The sequence below is a fragment of the Bactrocera neohumeralis genome, unplaced genomic scaffold (genome assembly GCF_024586455.1).
Source record: "Bactrocera neohumeralis isolate Rockhampton unplaced genomic scaffold, APGP_CSIRO_Bneo_wtdbg2-racon-allhic-juicebox.fasta_v2 cluster10, whole genome shotgun sequence".
NCBI classification, from domain to species: Eukaryota; Metazoa; Arthropoda; class Insecta; order Diptera; family Tephritidae; genus Bactrocera; species Bactrocera neohumeralis.
The window spans coordinates 13,572,208-13,592,283 of record NW_026089623.1 but is presented as its reverse complement, the minus strand read 5'-3'; the positions used below and the strand labels follow the sequence as shown (position 1 = coordinate 13,592,283).

Sequence of the window (20,076 nt, the reverse complement as noted above, 5' to 3'; positions counted from 1 at the left end):
ACACAGCTATGAAGTAATTGCTCAAGAAAAAAAAAATTATTTCTTCAAGTAATTTTGACAGCTGGTTACGCATTGTGAATGATCCACATTAGAAGAGCAAGAGAGAATAAACAAGCTTTGTGTGTAATATGTATGAATGCATGTGTATAGTAACATATGTAAATATTTTCATCGCGATTTAAGGAATGTGGATAAAGATTGGTAGATTTTATACATAATTTCAAATTGAACTATACTTCATAATAATGGCTTTAACTAATTTAGGACTAGATTTCCTTAGAGCTGGATACTACCGCAAAAAATTTTATATATATATTATGCATAATCTTTTCAATCAGGAATTACAACGTGAACATCAGCATGACGCCAATAAATTGAATTTTTGAAGTTATACTTCTTATACGAGTTCGGAAAAGGTTGCGATAGATTCAGGTTGCGCAACCTTGCTGCTCAATATGAATCTACGCAACCTTGTCTGCGAAGATGTTCGAGCAGCAAGCGAAGCGGTGACAATCGGCGATCGTTTGTTCGTTTCTTTCGGCACAGCTCGGCTTTTCTACTAACAACACAATGTTGCCATGCTTATGCTGTTGTTGTTTTTGTAGAACAATGTTTCAATTTTTGGTTGGTGTCATATTCAATTATAAATAAATTCTGCTGGGATTCGAACCTACGTGCTCGTCGTAACTTTTCAAGCGCTTACCACCAACACCACCATTGACACTTGTATTGCGTTGTCCTAATTATGGTTTGGTTATCCATGAAAGAAATATACAATGGATCGCCGATTGTTAGCTCTTTCCTTGCTGCTGCTGCGCATATGTACATATATTTGTATGCTTGTGCATTATTGATGTTATGCTTCTTTTTCTTTCGTTTGTCTTTCATTTCTGCGAATTCTCAACTAATTTGCGTATATTTTGGTTGAAATACTCTGCGTTGGCCGTTGAAAAATTAAGGCTATACTTTACATGATCATTTCTGTAGTTAGTCTTCATTTACATTTTTTTGGAAATCGACCCGCGATGACGAAGTATTTTCGTTTTATCTGACAGCGTGAGGTTAAGAAGTTCATTTCTAATTTTGTCTTGTGGCATATTAGAAATGATGTTTTTTCGAAAATCTTTCGCTTACAACGGATAAAACGACTTTTGAGTGGTGATTTTAATGAATAGATTCCTTTTGGTTGAAATGCTGTGCGTTGGCCGTTGAAAAGTTAAGACTATACTTCTCAGGATCATTCATTCCTTTCGTTTCTTCAAAGAAATTAATGACCTTTAGAAATATGCGTATTTGTATTATTTCGTTGTCATTTCCATATTCGTAGCAATAGAATTTCTATAGCATAAGTAAAGTAATGACCGCCGATTGTCACCCCTTGCCGCTGTAGCAGCTTCGCCTACAAACATGCGTAAATATGTATGTATGTATACGTATGATCTTGAATACATATCGACGCAGATTTTTGCGAGAACCACCAGAAAGTTGTGCAATTTATGATTTTTAGCTTTTGCCATCGTCGCGAAAAGACGACTTGTTGGCAAAGGCATGCTCGGGGAGATGTTACGGCCTCTGTTTTTATGAATGAAGCGAGATCGATTGTGGAATTTGCGCCTGCGTTCATGAATGAAATCGTTTTTGTTGTAAAATGTACTACACTTGTTCTTCGCCAATTTGGCTGCCATATTGTCTTGTGAAGATCAATTTTTTGTTGGTGACATATTCATACATATGTGTACGCATATGTATGTTTGTATGCTTGTGCATTATTTGTTTGGCAATGTATGCAAATATATGTACATATAAGTATATATGAATGTATGAACATGCAAGTCAATGCGCGCACATGTAATAAGTAGGTATATTGATAAGTGATGAAAATATGATTTCAATTTCTGAACGCGCACATGCGTATACATACACTCATATGTATGAGCATGTGCAGATACACAAGATAGGATAGAAGATGTATGCCTTTTAACATCGTATACTATACAAATAAATATTTTTCTTACAAATAGAAATTAAATTTATCACAGCAATATACATAATATACATATACATAATATTGCTGTGATAAATTTAATTTCTATTAGTAAGAAAAATATTTATTAGTATAGTATATGATGTTAAAAGCAAACATTAAAAATTTATTCTGTCGAGATTCGAACCTGTGGTAGCATCTTGACTTTCCAAGCGCTTACCACCAACACCACCATTGACGCTTAGGTTGCGCTGACTTAAGTATGGTTTGGTTATGCATGTAAGAAACATACGATGGTTCTAATAATTTTGTTTAAGTATAGAAATCTGCTTTTGTAGAACATTTGCATTCGCAAACATACAGACAAATGTGCAAACGACTTTATATATGTATGTATGATTGTTTCGCATTTTGCTTCTACGCCGGTCAAATTTCTATACAAAAATAGGCTGAAATGTGTGAGAAAATAAAAAAATATAGTTTAAAAGAACTAAAAACACGCTTTTAAAGCATATCAAACTAAAAAGTGAAAAATAATTCTTTGTTTAAACTAACAATAATAATGAAGGAAAAATTCCTGTATTATTATGAGAAAAGCGTGGAATGCTCGAATTTTTCCTTCATTATTATTGTTAGTTTATACAAAGTATTATTTTTCACTTTTTAGTTTGATATGCGTCAAAAGGGTGTTTTTTTAGTTTTTTTAAACTATATTTATTTTTAATTTTTTAGTTTGATGTGAGAAACCCCAAATTTGTTAAAATATGAACTATGACATGTAGTATTGGTTAAGTAAATCGATAATTAGACAGCATTAAATATCTACTCGTAACCTTTCATTGACTAATTGTTATATTATATTATTTGCGACCAAATTCTATTGACGACTTTACGAATTATTATTTTTTAATCGAATCATTTCTTCTAAAGCTTCACTGCTACAGGGGGTTTTACCTGTCAACTTTGAACAGTCTAGTTCTTCAATTCGAATTCCGTCCAAAGATCTACAACGACTAAGTGCTTCATAAGCTTATCCAGCAGCAAACAGTCGAGAACCCAGATAAATTACTGCGTGATCTACTGTACAACCTTGCATCTTATGAACGGTCGACGCCCAACTCAGTATTATTGGCAACATTCGTCTCTCAGCGCTTCGATAGCTGTATTTTGCTGGAAATTGTATCGATATTGGCTTAATTACGTGTTCACCATCTGAGCCGAAATTAATACGTACTGACGGGATGTCTTCTGCATATACTTGGTCCCTGCGAAAATTTCGCCAGATAATTTCTGTAACAAACCCCATATTTCCATTCACTAAACCTTTTGACACGTCAAAATTCGACCCTAACATCACTTTTGCTCAAACGAATATTTTTAATACATTAGGAAGACCTCCTGTTTTATTGATGTCATTCGGTATTACAGTATTTAAGTCCTTATTACCTAAATTTCGTGTAGCGTCAATGAGTTGGTCTTGTGCTTTAATCGTATAAATAACAGTCCCTTTATCTTGAAAGTTCTTCAGAACTTTTTCAATGTATAACAACTTGGTCGTTAGTAGGGTAAATCCTTAAAGCTTTCTCAATTGAGAATTCTTTAGTGGTATCTCTTGACACTTTTTCAAGAAGAACTTCAAGATGCCTCGACGTCAACTTTCCAACTCTTAAAGCATTAAGCACATCTATAAATGGCGTATCTTCTTGCTGACGCATGTTTTGTTGGAGTTCAACCACAAATGTGTAGCGGGTTTCATATGTTCTGGCTGTTGAAATACTTGATGTCTTCGGACAGGTGGTAACTGCATTAAATCACCAAAGAGTAAGACATTTATACCTCCAAAACAAGCGTCCTGTCTCTTTAGTTGGCGCAAACGAGAGTCGATCATGCAAAGCATTTCCTAAGGCACCATAGAAATTTCGTCTATGAACAGAAACTCAACGTTTTGCCATAACTGGCGCATCCCTCTTAAATAATTTCCTGTAAGAAGTGGCATGTTAATGATGACGCCATCTTTTTGTACTGGTAGTTTCAACAGGCTGTGTAGTGTAGAACCTCCGACCAACCGTGCTGCAACTCCAGTAAGAGCACCAACTTTCACGACCAATTTTCCATAACATCGGTTAACTTGGTTTTTCAATACATTAAAGAGAAAAGTTTTTCCGGTGCCTGATCCACCTGTGACGAAAATTTTCTCTCGTTTAATATCACCATTAAGTTGATTTTTAATACTCTCTGTAATGACAGTAAACAATTGTTTTTGATCAATATTCATAGCGTGCTGTGCTTTTTGAAATTGATCATTGCTCATTTCTGTGTCCGGTTATTCTTCTTCTATAACTTCAGGATTTATAATCTCTGGCTGTTCTAAAATTTCAAATGCATGTATCTGATTGAATGCATTTTCAAGCTGTTGGTCACGCTCTCGAAATTGGCGCATATACCTGCTCATTTCCTTCAAATGATTCTCTCGATGTAAAAACGCCTCTTTTGCATTATCGAAACCTTCAAGTAATTCAGTTTCCAAACGATAAGGCTTATATTGAAGAAGTAATCTATAGAAAAAGTTGTCGGGATCTGATATTGCTATAAAATATGGCACCTTAACAACTGCGGGAACCTTTCTCACAACTATTTTGCTCTTATCTAATAGCGTAATGAGTGGACGACGTGTCTTACGAAATTCTTCATACGCGTCGTGATCAACACTTTGCTCAGTTTCGCTTACTTTTTTCGGATAGAATGGTTCAAACAACATTGCAAACTCTGTAAGACTCCTGTTTACAAAATCGTAATCGGAAGATTGTAACGGACGTTTTTGATATCTTTCAAAGATATTACTATAATAACCAGTTGCGTGCCCATTTCTGTCGAATTGCAATACTCTGTAACGCTGTTCTGCCTTTCTTGTGTTCAGAAAAATGCAGCTTCGAGAACTGTCCCGTAATGGGATATGACAAAGTCTATATGCACATTCTGCAGCTGATACTTGTCGTTCATGAAGAATCTTCATACATATACTGAACAGTTTGCGTGAAAGATCAGTTTCTTCGCGTTGAATTTGCTATATTGCCTGCGCAATTCCAGAATCTATACCTGCAGGTTCTGCTTTCGATAGGTACTTTGCTATATAGTACGCTATCGCTTCGTTTGATCCGCATGGCTGAATATCCATGTTGCCTGCCCATAGTCTTAGCAACTCTGGGTGGTAATTATTTACCCAAGCATCTTCCTTTCGACGCAAACAAACAAATTCTACCTCCGTTACGGAGAAAATCATCTGAAGAATGTGACAAAATTCATGTCTCGTCACATTCTTAGCGTGGAAAGTTGAATCGGTATCTTATAGAAGTATTATTTTTCGAACAAGTTTGTGTATGCCGATGAATTTGACATTTTTTAACTAATTCATGAAGCTCTGGGTCTTCTTCTTCTGGAGGGTTTCTACAGCAACAATTACGATCCAGAAGAAGTTTCCCTTCTTCTGAGTCAAACTCGGGATGATTTTCGATCCAAATCACCATATGAAGGTGAGGACTGCCCCGATTCTGGAATTCAATGCGCCACCAATTATCCTTCACTTTTCCGCCAAACACATAATCATTATTTTTTATAAATTTCATTAGAGCATTTACTCTTAACATGAAATGTCGACTCAAAATTACTGGATACTTCTCGATAAGTCTTTGGGTCTCATAAATATCGAGAGTACTGGGATCAACATCAGCCCTATCATCGGCTATTAGCAAAGCCTTTCGTTGGTCTAGCCAGTTGCGATCATTTGAGCTAAATGTTACAAAGTATGTTGGAGGTCCTAAACATCTGATTTGAGCTAATAGTTCATTCAGAGCTGATCTCCAATAAGCTGCCGAACCTCTTAAATGTTTTACATAAATATGGACATCATCTATTGCTCCTTCTTGATTAACAATTTTTTTTCCGCATGCAGATATAGTGCTTTTGATTCTATAATATTCAAAGAAGGATAAGGCATAAAATAGATAGTCGTTACGTTGAAATCTTGTATCACTTCCCAAAATTCTAAACTGAAAGTAGTCTAACGCTGTAATATTTACAGGCCTTTGTTCTTAGAACCCGTTTTTTCCGTAAGGAAAGAAGAAGTACCAGGCAAATTCTTCTGCTTTCAGTTCATGTCCGATATTAACGATGTTGTCTTTTTTTTGCGGGTAATTTCGTGAAGGTTTCGTGAAAAAGGTAGTTCATCTTCCACATTGAGTTGCATTACATCAATCGGCGCCATCAAAGATGTCTGCAGTGGAATTAATTAATTATTATGATTAGGTAGTTCATGTTGAGAAGTAATCATTTCAGACGCAGCCGTTACTATCTCAATACTCTGCTGTATTTCTATCTCATCAGGCTCATCTGTTTCATATACAACATCAACGTAATCAAGAGTATACTGCACATTTTTGCTGCCTGTTGTACGTTTACAAATCCTCACAAACTCGTCTAAATTGTCGCATTCGATAATGCAGGCTTTTCCATTGTTATCCTTTGCTCTAGATCCCTTTTGACCACAAGAATGTGAGTTAGTGAAGTAATATTTGTTATCATAGTACATCACTCCGAATGATTGTCCATCTGTTATTATTATGCCGGCGCTATGTTCCATGAAAAGTTCTTCCACCCCTTGACCAAGGGTGCGTCCGAAGTTTGTTTCATTATTCTTGTCGCTCAAGCTTCCATATATGCTTGGTTCATCGGCAAAAGTGATCTGAAACCGTTTGCCGAATGCGACTAAAACATCTTTTATTGCGTGGAAATTTCGCACCAGTAGGTATCCGTCGTCTTCAATACGATAGGCCATTAAATTTCGCTCCGTTTGAAATCTTATATTGCTGTAGATTTGGTCACCCGTTATCATATTCAGGTTGAGGTTTTTGTAAACCACTGTTGTGGTGCAAGAATACTGGCTCTTAGGATGTTAGACAATGCCATCACACAGCATTGTACACCTGCAAATACTGATGTGAATATGAGCTCGTTTCCTTGGTGCCATGAAGCACGCACAATTCTCGAAAAATCACATATTCTTGAGTAAGCACTAGTGTTATTGTTAAGTTCATCATTGATTTCATTCATAACCTCTAGTGGAGCTTTTTCTACTCTAATAATATCCTCTTCATTCATTATGACGTTTTGATCGATAGTGACGTCTTTATAAAGGGGATTGTTAGCGACCAACCAATGTAGTGCATCATATACCTTTTGCCTAGATACTGAAAACTGTCGCGTTACATTAATATTTTCCAAAAATTCAGTAATGGCAACTTTTCCAGCATTATTAGTGGTTCTTGGTAACATGTTCGGAAGTTTTTCAGTAACTTCGAAAACATCCTGAGCAAACAATACTGCTTGACCTCGAAAACTATATTGCCCAAATACACCGCTTAATTTTATAATTTTAACAAATGGAATCATACGTGAAATCAGCCTTTGCTCGGCTTGAGACAATTCCGAAATCACGTCTGGAATAAGCCTGGATCTAGATTGTTCCAATAAGATTTAGATGGTGGAATATTTTTCATTGAATTCAAATGGGTTTTGCAACGATTGCAAAGAACCAAACATTTTTTTTTGCTTTAATTCATTAGGCAAATATGTGTTCGCTATAGCATCTACTCGTACAATCCACTTAAAAATTTGATGTTTATAGCATCGTTTAGTACAAACTTCACATATCGCATCGCAAAACGAGTTAATTGCCTGCCTAAAGCTCGTTATACTGGCTTTACGTAACCTTCGGACCTCTTCATTTTGTTTCTGCATTTGCATCAAACGAGCCTCTCTGGCTTGTTCTGATTCTGAGGCTCGGCTTTCCGCTGCATGCTGACGCATTTGCTGCAAACGAGCCTCTCTGCCTTGCTCTGGTTCTGAGGCTCGGCTTTCCGCTGCATGCTGACGCATTTGCTGCAAACGAGCCTTTCTGACTTCCTCTGGTTCTGAGGCTCGGCTTTCTGCTGCATGCTGACGCATTTGCTTTAAGCGAGTCTCTCTGCCTTCCTTCGATTGCTTAGCTCTATAACTTCTCATATAGAGCCTTCTTTTCTCCTTTATTTTCTCTAATTCGTTTAAGTGTTCTGACGATCTTTCCATTCTTTCACTGAGATTTATTGTTGTTTGTATAAACAATTCGTTAAATAAAATTAATTTATTGGTTTATAATTGTTACGAACGATCTGGCAGCATGACTCACGTAATCCTCTTAAGTCCTACTTGCTTACGTATTAACTAGCGTGGTGCGTTGTGATTGGTCTAATAAGCAAAGCGGGAGCAATTATTTTAAGTCCTACTTGCTTACGCTTGAACTGACGTGGCGCATTCTGATTGGTCCAATTGGGGAACCGGGAGCAATTAGTCTAGTTAGCAAAGTAGGCAGTGGGAAAACGATCATACCGTCGATAACGTTCAGAGGGTGCAGTTGAGACTAAATTTTTTAATTAACATTTATTTAACACTTTATTTAACCTTTTATTTAATTTATTCAACATTTGAATTCGGTATTAAATATTATTTAGTTAATTGCAAAAAATTTCTCGCATTTTTTCTTAACATCTTAAAAAATTTACTGCACCCTCATCGCGCACTACATTTAACATCTTAAAATGTCGCGCGCGAATAACTTAGAATCATCTGCTGCACCTGCCAATTTCGTTCTTGGTCCTAATTGTGCTGCAGCCGCCAATCTCACCAACTCAACAAGCTTTCCAATTGTGAGCAACCTGGAGGATAATTGTGGAACTGATCGGGCTGCTAACCAGCGCATTCCTGTGACACACGCTGAGAGTTCGAACGCAGGCGTATCAAATGCAGCTCCTCCAAATGGGAGTCGGGTGTATACGGTATCACCCCAACAAGCACATCTACAAGAAAGTGAACTCATAAGTCCTGTTCACTCCTCAAATTGCTTTGGTTCACTCGGCCTTCGTCGTCGCGCCGAATTGCTACAAGAGCAAAGCGAAATCCTACGACAGAGGGAGGCTTTATTAAAAGAACAGCCCAGCTTTTTGAATCGCATAGATGCAATGGGTTTTGATGACGACTTTGATGAAAGGCAATATTCAATGCCTAGGATCTCAACCAGGTTGAAGGATGAGGCGCTTCTGCCATCCCAAATGCTGCAGCTGCCACCACAATTTGTGGCGCCATTTAATGCAACCGCTCCTGTTCTAAAGGATATCACAAGTAGCGGATCTTCACTACCTAACGGTATTCCAACCGGAATGTTAACGGGTCAACAAGGTGAAACTGATATTCAAACACCGGTTCTTCAATCGTTATTAAACAGAATACAGTCAATTGAACAGCAGTTGCGACGGAATTCAACACTCAATCCAGAAACTGTTTTGCCGCAACCAGCTCATACAACTTTTCCGACAGCTGGCCGTGTTAACAGCTTGTCTTTTGGTTCTTCAACCTGTCGCCGATTGACTCGGGATCAACTTGCTTCCCGTAACAGCCTTGCTAAAGAATTACCCAAATATGATGGTAAACCCAGCGAGTGGCCGTTGTTTTATGCCGCTTACAATCAAACTACAGAGGTTTGCGGATTCTCTGACGAAGAAAATCTGCTAAGACTACGACAGGCATTGGAAGGTCCAGCGCTAAAGGCTGTTAAAAATCTGCTATTGCACTCGATTTCACCGTCAAATGAGAGTGCAAAATATCTGTTCTTCACAACGATGTCATAGTATTTCAGAAGTGCAAAATGACAACGATGGTCATTTGAACAATCCCGAATTTGAACAGCGATTGGTTTCGAAATTACCTGGGCTTCTACCAGCGTATTGGGGAATGCATAAGCGAAGCCTAACAGCATGCAATCTACAAAAATTCAGTGATTGGCTCTTTCAGTTGGCTCAAGGTGCCAACTGCGTTCTCGTTCCAAAGGATCCAATACGTGAGCGCAAACGAGGGGCAGTTAATCATCATTCTAGTTCGGTAAGATGTATCGTTTGCAATGGAAGTTGTAGTGAAGTTTTTAATTGTGCCTCTTTCAAGGAAATGCCACGAAGTCAAAGGTGGCAAGTTGTTCGTAAACTAAAATTATGTCGTCGATGTTTGAAAACGCATTCGATGAATAGATGTAATAGGGTCAAACCTTGCGGCGTTAGCGGATGCACGCGCAGTCATCATCCACTTTTACACAACTCGGAATTCGATCAAACTGTAGCTTCGAAAGCAAATAATGTCAAAATGATAGCCAGAGAGCATTCTGCCAATATTAATGCGCATATAACAACAGAGGCAAACACACTATTTCGAATACTACCAGTAGTCATACATTCTGGTCAGGAAAGTGTATCAACGTACGCCTTCATAGATGATGGCTCATCTCTTACTCTAATCGACGAAGAGCTTTTAAAACAGCTGAATGTAAGAGGAACACCTCAACCACTCTGCCTACGTTGGACTGGCGACACACATCGGTACGAGAACGAGTCTGTCGTAGCCGACCTGACCATATCGGCTGTAAATGGGCATAGGCAATTTTCTCTTAAAGGGGTTCGCTCTGTCAAGAAACTCCAGTTGCCTACTCAATCGCTCGACGCTAACAAACTACGATTACAGTTCAAACATTTGAAAGGATTGCCATTGCACTCCTATTCAAGCGCCATTCCACAACTGCTGATAGGCTTAAATAACGCGGCTCTCGGATCTCCAATAAAATCCATATATGGGGGAGAAAATGGGCCAATCGCAGAAAAGTCCAAATTAGGTTGGACCTTGAAAGGGTTGATGCATAAAGACGGTACCGATCCTATACACCACGTTTATCATATCTGTGATTGCTCCGCTCAAGCTGAACTGCTTGAAATCACCAAATCGTACATTTGCCTCGACAACTTAGGTGTGTCAACCAAACATGTTGCCTTAATGTCTAAGGAGGATGAGGTTGCTTTGGAGCAACTACAAAAATTCACCGTTCGCACTGGAAGCCGTTTCGAGACCAGCTTATTGTGGAAGCACCCGGGCATTGAAATCCCCGATAGCTTATCAATGGCCTTATTTCGGGCGAATTGTCTAAGGAAAAGGATGCAACGAGACCACGATTTAGCTGAAACTCTTCACACAAAGATACGCGATTATATTCAAAAGGGGTATATCAGACGTTTAGGACCTCTCGACTCCGCCGTCAAAAAATATTGGTATTTGCCGATTTTCGCAGTTACCAACCCCAATAAACCAGGAAAGGTTAGACTAGTCTGGGACGCAGCTGCTAAGGTAAATGGAGTGTCCCTAAACAGCATGCTGCTGAAAGGTCCAGACCTAACAACTCCTCTACACTCGGTGCTCTTTAAGTTTCGACAAAAGAGAATTGCTATGACAGCCGATATAGCTGAAATGTTTCACCAAGTTCTTGTACGACAAGAAGACCAAAACTTCCTACGTTTTCTTTGGTATGAACCAAACGCCAATGAGCCGACTACATTTGCAATGACAGTTATGACATTTGGGGCCACATGTTCACCAAGCTGCGCGCAATATGTAAAAAATAAGAATGCAAAAGATTTTCAAGAGAAATTCCCTCTTGCTTCAAAGTGCATTACCGAAAATCACTACGTCGACGATATGTTGGTAAGTGTGGACACCGAAGAAGAAGCTATTAAATTAGCTCAAGACGTTCGTCATGTCCATGCACTTGGAGGCTTTCATTTAAGAAATTTTTTGTCCAATTCAAGTCGGGTATTATCTGCCCTAAACAAGGATCCGCTCGATGAGCTATCTCTCGATCTTGACTGTGAACTGCCTACTGAAAAGGTTTTAGGCATGTGGTGGATTACGTCCAGTGACCATTTCGCATTTCGCGTGTCCGCTAAGTATAGAGATTCTGACATATTTCTTCATCAAAGGCGGCCTACTAAGCGCGAAGTACTGAGTTTGGTCATGACTATTTACGATCCTCTTGGACTCATCAGTTTTTACGTAATATATGCCAAGGTTATCCTACAAGAGATATGGAGAGCTGGATGCGACTGGGATGTTCAAATCCCTGATGACCAATTTGCCAAGTGGCTAAGATGGCTCAAACTAATTCCGAAAGTAGAGAGTCTAAGAATTCCAAGATGCTATATGGGAACTGTGTTTGGCGGAGTTCCACAAATCGAATTACACACATTCGTTGATGCAAGCGAAACTAGCTACGCAGCAGTTTGTTACCTTCGATACTCGTATGGTGATACGGTTAGCTGTACAATGATCGCAAGCAAAACAAGGGTAGCGCCATTGAAACTAATATCCATTCCCCGTTTAGAACTGAAAGCAGCACTTCTAGGGGCTCGCCTCGCCAAACATGTTATCGAATCGCACTCTATCCACATTGATAATTGCGTTTACTGGTCAGATTCCCGAACGGTATTAGCGTGGCTACGATCCGATCACCGGCGCTACAAACAATTTGTAGCCTTCCGGGTTAGTGAAATTTTAGAGCTGACCGACGTCAAGGAATGGCATTGGCTTCCATCTGAGGAAAACGTGTCCGACGAAGCAACCAAATGGGATGGTGATCCAGATTTTTCTAACGACAGTCGATGGTTTAGAGGGCCATCATTCTTGTACCTCTCTCCTGATAAGTGGCTTATGTCTGACGAATTGCAGTGCATTGCAACTGAAGAACTTCGTCCACAGTTTACTGGATTTCATCACCCAACCTCAAAACAACATCAGGTAGTACCAGAACCGCTGAGATTTTCAACTTGGAACCGTCTACTTCGTGCAACAGCTATGACAATGTATTGTGTTCGGCTCTGGCTAAGCACTATCCGAGATAATCAACCTGTTGGTAATGGACCAACTACTGAAGATTTTCGTAAAGCGGAATGTTATCTTTGGAGAAAGGCTCAACACGACAACTTCGGAGACTCTATCGCATCTCTAGAAGCCGGAAAGCCAGTTGACAAATCCAGCAATATTCTGAAGCTATCACCTTATCTGGATGATCACGGCGTTTTGAGAATAAATGGTAGAGTTAAGATAACAGGGCGGCCAGATCAAATATTACTGCCCTCAAATCATCATATTACGTACCTGATCATTAACCACTTCCATGTAAAGTATCATCATGGAAACTTGGAAACAGTGGTGAATGAGATAAGGCAATCCTATTGGATCATAAAACTACGAACAGTCGCTAATAAGATTCGACGCATTTGTCAGCACTGTAAAAACAGAACATCTCAACCTCGGCCACCCATGATGGCCTCTCTGCCCGCATTCCGGACCTCAGAATTTAGTCGACCGTTCTCCTATGTAGGCGTTGACTACTTTGGTCCCCTCCTGGTTACGGTAAAAAGAAGTACCGAGAAGAGATACGGAATATTATTTACCTGCCTAACAACCAGAGCAGTGCATCTCGAAATCGCATACTCACTCTCGACAGACTCCTGCATTCTAGCTGTACGTAACTTTATGGCTCGCCGAGGTAGTCCGGTAGAAATATGGAGTGATAATGGTACAAACTTTAAAGGTGCTGAGAAGGAGTTGAAGTTAGCATTTCAACTAATAGATAAAAATCCCATAACAAGAACATTTACTTCTGCTGCAACCAACTGGCGTTTTAAACCACCAGCTTCGCCACATATGGGCGGAGCGTGGGAACGGTTAATTCGGTCAGTAAAGCAGGTGCTTAAACAAATTTTGACAACTAGCCGTCCCAGTGATGAACTTCTTCGTGCAGTCTTAATGGAAGCGGAAATGACGGTGAACTCTCGGCCATTAACTTATATCCCGATCGACCACGAAGAGGAAGAAGCACTCACTCCTAACCACTTCTTGTTAGGTAGCTCCAGTGGAGTGAAGCCAATCGCGGAACCAGTTACTGAGAACATTTTATTGCGTCGTAACTGGCAAACATCGCAGCAACTAGCAAGCGCCTTCTGGAGACGTTGGATAGTGGAGTACTTGCCCACCATAACCAAGCGAAGTAAATGGTTTACAGATGTAAAAGCAATCGAAGTCGGTGATATAGCATACATAGTTGATCCTAATAATCCACGGAACTGCTGGCCTAAAGGCAGAGTGATCCAAGTACGAAAGAGTGAAGATGGAAAGGTCAGAAGCGCCACTCTGAAGACTGTCTGTGGCATCTTTGAGAGACCTGCCGCCAAAATAGCCGTTCTAGATGTGATTAATTCGGTACACCCTGATCAGCAGGATATACCGGGGGGGAGTGTTACGAACGATCTGGCAGCATGACTCACGTAATCCTCGTAAGTCCTACTTGCTTACGTATTAACTAGCGTGGTGCGTTGTGATTGGTCTAATAAGCAAAGCGGGAGCAATTATTTTAAGTCCTACTTGCTTACGCTTGAACTGACGTGGTGCATTCTGATTGGTCCAATTGGGGAACCGGGAGCAATTAGTCTAGTTAGCAAAGTAGGCAGTGGGAAAACGATCATACCGTCGATAACGTTCAGAGGGTGCAGTTGAGACTAAATTTTTTAATTAACATTTATTTAACACTTTATTTAACCTTTTATTTAATTTATTCAACATTTGAATTCGGTATTAAATATTATTTAGTTAATTGCAAAAAATTTCTCGCATTTTTTCTTAACAATAATGAAAAGATTTTAGTCAAATATACTATACGACTCACAGACTTTTTGAAAATCTATGTAAATATATTTCGCTTATAATTTTAAAATGTCACAACCGTACACTTCGACTGTTTTTTCGTTTGATTGTATACCTAATATATTCCTGATATTTATTATATTTATGATGTCCCGCGGGAACCAAAAAAGTAACGGTACAAACTTGGGTTAATCCATTTCTATTGTTCTTGACTAGCACTTATAATTCAAGTGGTCGACCCGGAAAGTAGTTAAGCTCTATTTTTTCAGGTAGAGGGGTTCAAGTAAGGGGTAGGTAGAATATTTCTTTGTGTATTTAAAATTTTTATGAATTCTTATTTTATATTGAAAGAATCTATTTTTTCTTCTATGAGATTTACCAATATTGTGAAATATAAACGAATATAACTTCAATCGTATTCTCCGCCAATAGATTCGGTGACAATTTTTAAAAAGCTCACATCGACGTGACAGCCAAAGTTAAAAAAGGAGTTTTCTACTGCAGTTGCTTCTCGGAGGCATTTCGAATACTAGTATCTGAATTTTTTTTTACTACAAAAATTTTATTATAAGTATTAATTTTTTTATTACCTAAAAGTGTACCATGTTTTGCATTATTTGATATTATTTCTTCTGGTGCGCGGTTATACTTATAAACATAAGTATATCTATATAAAGTATATTTTCTTTAAGGATATACATATGTATATTTCAGTACGTACATATGCTACTCAAATGTCGCCAAAACTAGTTTTATATAGATGTTGCATATTTTTGGTGAGCTGCTTAAACTTCTACGTTTCAGTACCACTTAAAAAAGTTACATACATACAACTAGGACAACTAGGGCAAATAATTTTTAAAAAATTTATTGAAAATTAAATATAAATGAAAATACATATAAATTTACTTAAATTTATTGAAATTTCGTTTCGCATTTTTCGGCACTTTCAAATTAATTAATATAAGTAAAATTCACGACTTAACCCGCATACGTCTTATTCGCTCAAAATTTCCAACTTTATGAAAATTGGCGCAATTATTGACAGTTCAATTTTATGTAAAGTTTAAAACATATTTACATATGAATATATAATATATTTGATTTTGGCACAATTATCGACACTTGTCAATTTGCCCAATATATTAGTAGGAGAAAGCTCAATACTTATTTAATTTATAAAATGTGAATTTAAGTTTTCTAGTTTTCTATCATACAAAATGATATGCATTTCTTGGAATATCACTAAGAAGTATAACTTCATCCGCGCGTAGGGACTCCACGCACCTTTTTTTTTATGTTCAGTTAAATGATCATCTGAAAGTAGTGTAAAAGTCCATTATGCAAGCTATTTGCTGTGGGAATGGTGGTTATTATTTTTTGGATGCATATTTTTGATAAGTAAAATTCCATTGGCATCGGCATCTTTTGGCGTCGCAGTCACTTTGTTGGATGGTGGTCGCACCTTTCATTCTGCGCTGAAGCTATCTTTGAATATTTAAGTTAATGAAATACCTACATGCAATATATCAAAAATGACTGGAACTGCAAAAGTTCTACAGCAATGCAGTATTATTGTGATGGATGAGTGCACCATGGCTCATAAAAGGTCAATAGAAGCTTTGGAAAGAAAGATTTACGAGGAAATCAAGCTTTGTTTGATGGTGCTTTGACATTGCTAGCACGTGATTTTAGACAAACGTTGCCTGTTATTCCACGGCCTACGCCTGCTGATAAGAAAAACGCTTGCTTAAAAAGTTCATATTTGTGGAGATACGTCAAAAGACTTAAACTTACAACAAATGTTCGAGCTCAACTTCAAAACGGTGAATCAGCTGATGAGTTTTCCTGACAATGGTTGCAAATTGGAAATAGTACAATGCCAGTTGACGACACCGGATTAATAACGCTACCAACGAGTTTTTGTCATTTCACTCAATCAAAAGAAGAATTGATTGAAAGTGCTTTTCCAAACATTGCAATGCAATTTAAAAGAAAAAAGCGAAAGAGATATTTTGGCAGTATCAAATAAAGATGTTTTATTTATATATACCGAGTACAAAAAAACTAAAAACGTTATTTAACGTAAAGGGTTGAACTAGATAGTAATAAAATCTTTCAATAAACAAATTATATTGCAAAAGTAGTAATTTTATTTCATAACGCGGGCAGCGTTCAGCTACTGATGTAATAAAATTTGATGTGCTTATGTTTGCAACTTCTCATCAGAGCTTAAATCGTATTTAAATTCCCCAAATATTATTATCCCTAAATATTGGATCCGATCCAAACCATTTGTGAGGAGGAATGGAATTTACTGCAATGAGGTGACTTTCTGCAAAAGTACCTCGACTGCAAGCGATCTATGTATCTTGCAGCTCTAGGCAATATGGTGTATGGCCAACTTTATTATATAAAACATACTGAATTTTATAAATAGTTACCTCTTCAGTCGGAACTGGAAATTGATTCATTTCAATTGAAATTTATTAATTTTTTTATATGGATATGACTTCAGAACATTTTACTGGGTATCTGGAGACTTCTAGACGGTGAGGCTGTTTTAATTGTGCTAAACAGGAAACAGGACTTAAAAATAAAACAGAACAAATTATTTTTTCGGTAAAATCAATTTATTTTATTCAAAACAGTCTCCTTCTGCTTCAATACAGCTTTTTGCCCTGTCCAAAAACATGTCGAATGAGTGTTTTAGCTCTTTGGCCGGTATGGCCACCAGTATGCCGGTGCAAGCCTTTCGAATAGCCTCTACGTCTGCATAACACTTTCCTTTCATGGGAAATTCGTTTTTCGTTTCGGGGAGTGGTTAATGGTTAAAATGTGATTTTTGGTCAAATAATCGGTCACAAGCGTCGATCGATGAGACGGCGTATTATCGTGCAACAAACGCCAACTTTCATCTTAGCGATATTCGGGCCGAACACGTCGAATACGGCGCACCAAACGCTTGAAAACTCCAAGATAGAATACCGCATTAACGTTTTGGCCGGGTGGAACAAATTCTTTGTGGACATTACCCTTGTGGTACTACAGATAACCTTATATTTATATTTTTAATAATAAATAAATAAACAAATATGTACCAGTTTGGTAGAAACATCATTTCATCAGTGTAAATCGAAATTTCAAGAATGGAAGCGAGCGAACCATTTTTATGCTACACGATCTGATACAGCATCGTCTCCGTAAACTTCACAAGTTTCATTGGCAGTTTGCTTGGCATTCTTCCCTTTTTTACACAAATGTTTCGAATTTCTTCAATATTTTCACTCGTTTTTGAACAGCTGTGACTTCCCCGAATTTAATTAAAATCTCACCTTACCAACACTATATGGTACGGCACAAAGTGATTGGTAGAACTGGAGATATGTGGCAACCTAATTTAAATATACTATTTTTAGTTAAGTTTCTCGAGCCGTCTGGCAACATTTTTTATGTAAAAAAGTCGAACTGAACTAATTGAACGATTCGGATGAAATGAAGAAAAAGAAGCCAAATATTGTGTTGAGCGTTTTTCTGATAAATTGAGAGAAATAGGCAAAATACAGAAGTGTGGAAACAAGCCCCACATAATTGGTGATCCCGCAAAAAATAAGCGCACCCGTAAAAAGGAAACTTAAGTGAACGCCTTCCACAATAATCAACCAACACACAAGCGCCGGCGTGACGACAAACAAGCGCCAATTCAAAGCTGCTACGCAATTGACTTTGTTGGCAGTTACAACTTGTATACATCAACTGCAATCAGCATATCCTTACATCGGGATGCCACTACTGAATTCACCTAACAAAGATGAAGGCACACCGAAATGGGATGCAACCTGGTCAACACAGAAAACCCGGGCAGAAGCAGGTACAAGAGAAGGGGGCCAACACAACGCGATAGAAGTAGTTGGTGTCATTAGACTACCCCAGTTTTTGCCATCGGACCCAGACCTGTGGTTCACGCAAATAGACGGCTTGTTGCATATAAATCGTATCACATCTGATGTCTCTAAATATTACACCGTAATTACAGCACTTGATGCAGAAACCCTACGCCAAGTTTCAGATGTTGCAAGAAACCCACCGGACACGGGCAAGTATGACAAATTGAAAAAAGAACTAATTATTCGTTTCAGTGAGTCCAAGGAGAAGCAGCTGATGAAACTTCTAACAGGAATAGAACTGCTCAATAAGAAACCCAAGCAATTGTTGAGGGAAATGCGTGATCTGGCCGGCAATAACGTCTCTAATGAAGCTCTGTCAACATTGTGGTTGCAGCGAATGCCCAACAATGTTCGTTGCATATTGTCGGCGTGTCTACAGACTTGGAAAATCTCGCCGAGGTAGCCGATCAAATTGTAGATAATTCACCCTCATACATAGTCGCATCTACAACCATTCTGCAAGACAACGAAGCCAATTGCTCAGCTCTAAACATATACAAGCAAAACGCCTTTGAAGCACGACTATTGGCGTTGGAGACCTCCTTCAACCAAATTATTCAAAAACTAAGCGAAATATCAGTCAACATGGCTGAAACAATGAACCAACGCCGTGGTTCAAGCGCCGAACGCGTCGGCGAACGAAGCAGAAGTCGACTACGTGAAAACGCAAAAGTATGTTACTACCATATTCGATTTGGTGCAGCATCGAGGAAATGTCAAGCTCCATGCGAATTCAACAAACCTACGTACGACACGCAGGGAAACTAATCCCGCTGCCGTCTATCAAAGAACGAAGACTGCACATTTTTGATAGCAAAAATAATCTTAACTTTTTAATTGACTCCGGTTCTGTCATCTCAGTTGTACCACTGAACATCATTCATAAACACTCAACACTTACTCCTGATACCCTTCAGCTTTTTGCAGCAAATGGCTCAACCATTCAAACTTTTGGTACCAGAAATCTGTCACCAAGTTTGGGCTTACGGAGGAGTTTCACATGGAACTTTGAAATAGCGAACTTAAATCACCTATCATAGGAGCAGACTTTCTGGTACACGTTGGCCTTCTGATAGACCTCAGAGTAAAGTGTCTGGTTGATTCACAAACAACCCTTACCACAAAAGGAACAGTTCGGCAGGCTGAAATGCACAGCATATCAACAATAAGCCCCTCATTTAAATTTCAAGACCTCATTAAGCAGCATGTTGAGTTGACAACGCCTAATATATACACCTTACCAACATCAATGGACGTCAATCACCAAATTGTAACAGATTGCCGACCTATTGCAGAGCCACTTCGCCGTTACTCCGGAGAAATACTAAATGTCTTCAAAAACGAATTCAATGAATGTTGCAACTAGGTATAATCATCTAGCGCCTAAGCCGTTCAAACAAACTGATCAACGTTTCGACCATGTCCATCTTGATATTATCATTCTTCCAGAGCATGAGAGATATAGATATTGTTTAACCATGATAGACAGGTTCACACGTTGGTCCGAACTGGAAAAAGATATTTCGGTCAACACGATAACGACAA

General features: G+C 38.5%; 1 protein-coding gene and 1 non-coding gene across 2 annotated transcripts; both read left to right on the top strand.

Moving 5' to 3' along the window:
• The first annotated feature begins 956 nt into the window (after positions 1–956).
• On the top strand, positions 957–1,160 carry LOC126765642 (small nucleolar RNA U3). The gene has a single exon (XR_007668506.1). It is a non-coding gene; the product is annotated as a small nucleolar RNA U3 (small nucleolar RNA).
• Positions 1,161–10,204: 9,044 nt separating this feature from the next.
• On the top strand, positions 10,205–14,203 carry LOC126765533 (uncharacterized). The gene has a single exon (XM_050483148.1). It carries the CDS (start codon positions 10,205–10,207, stop codon positions 14,201–14,203), a length of 3,999 nt encoding a protein of 1,332 aa, XP_050339105.1.
• The last annotated feature ends 5,873 nt before the right edge of the window (positions 14,204–20,076 follow it).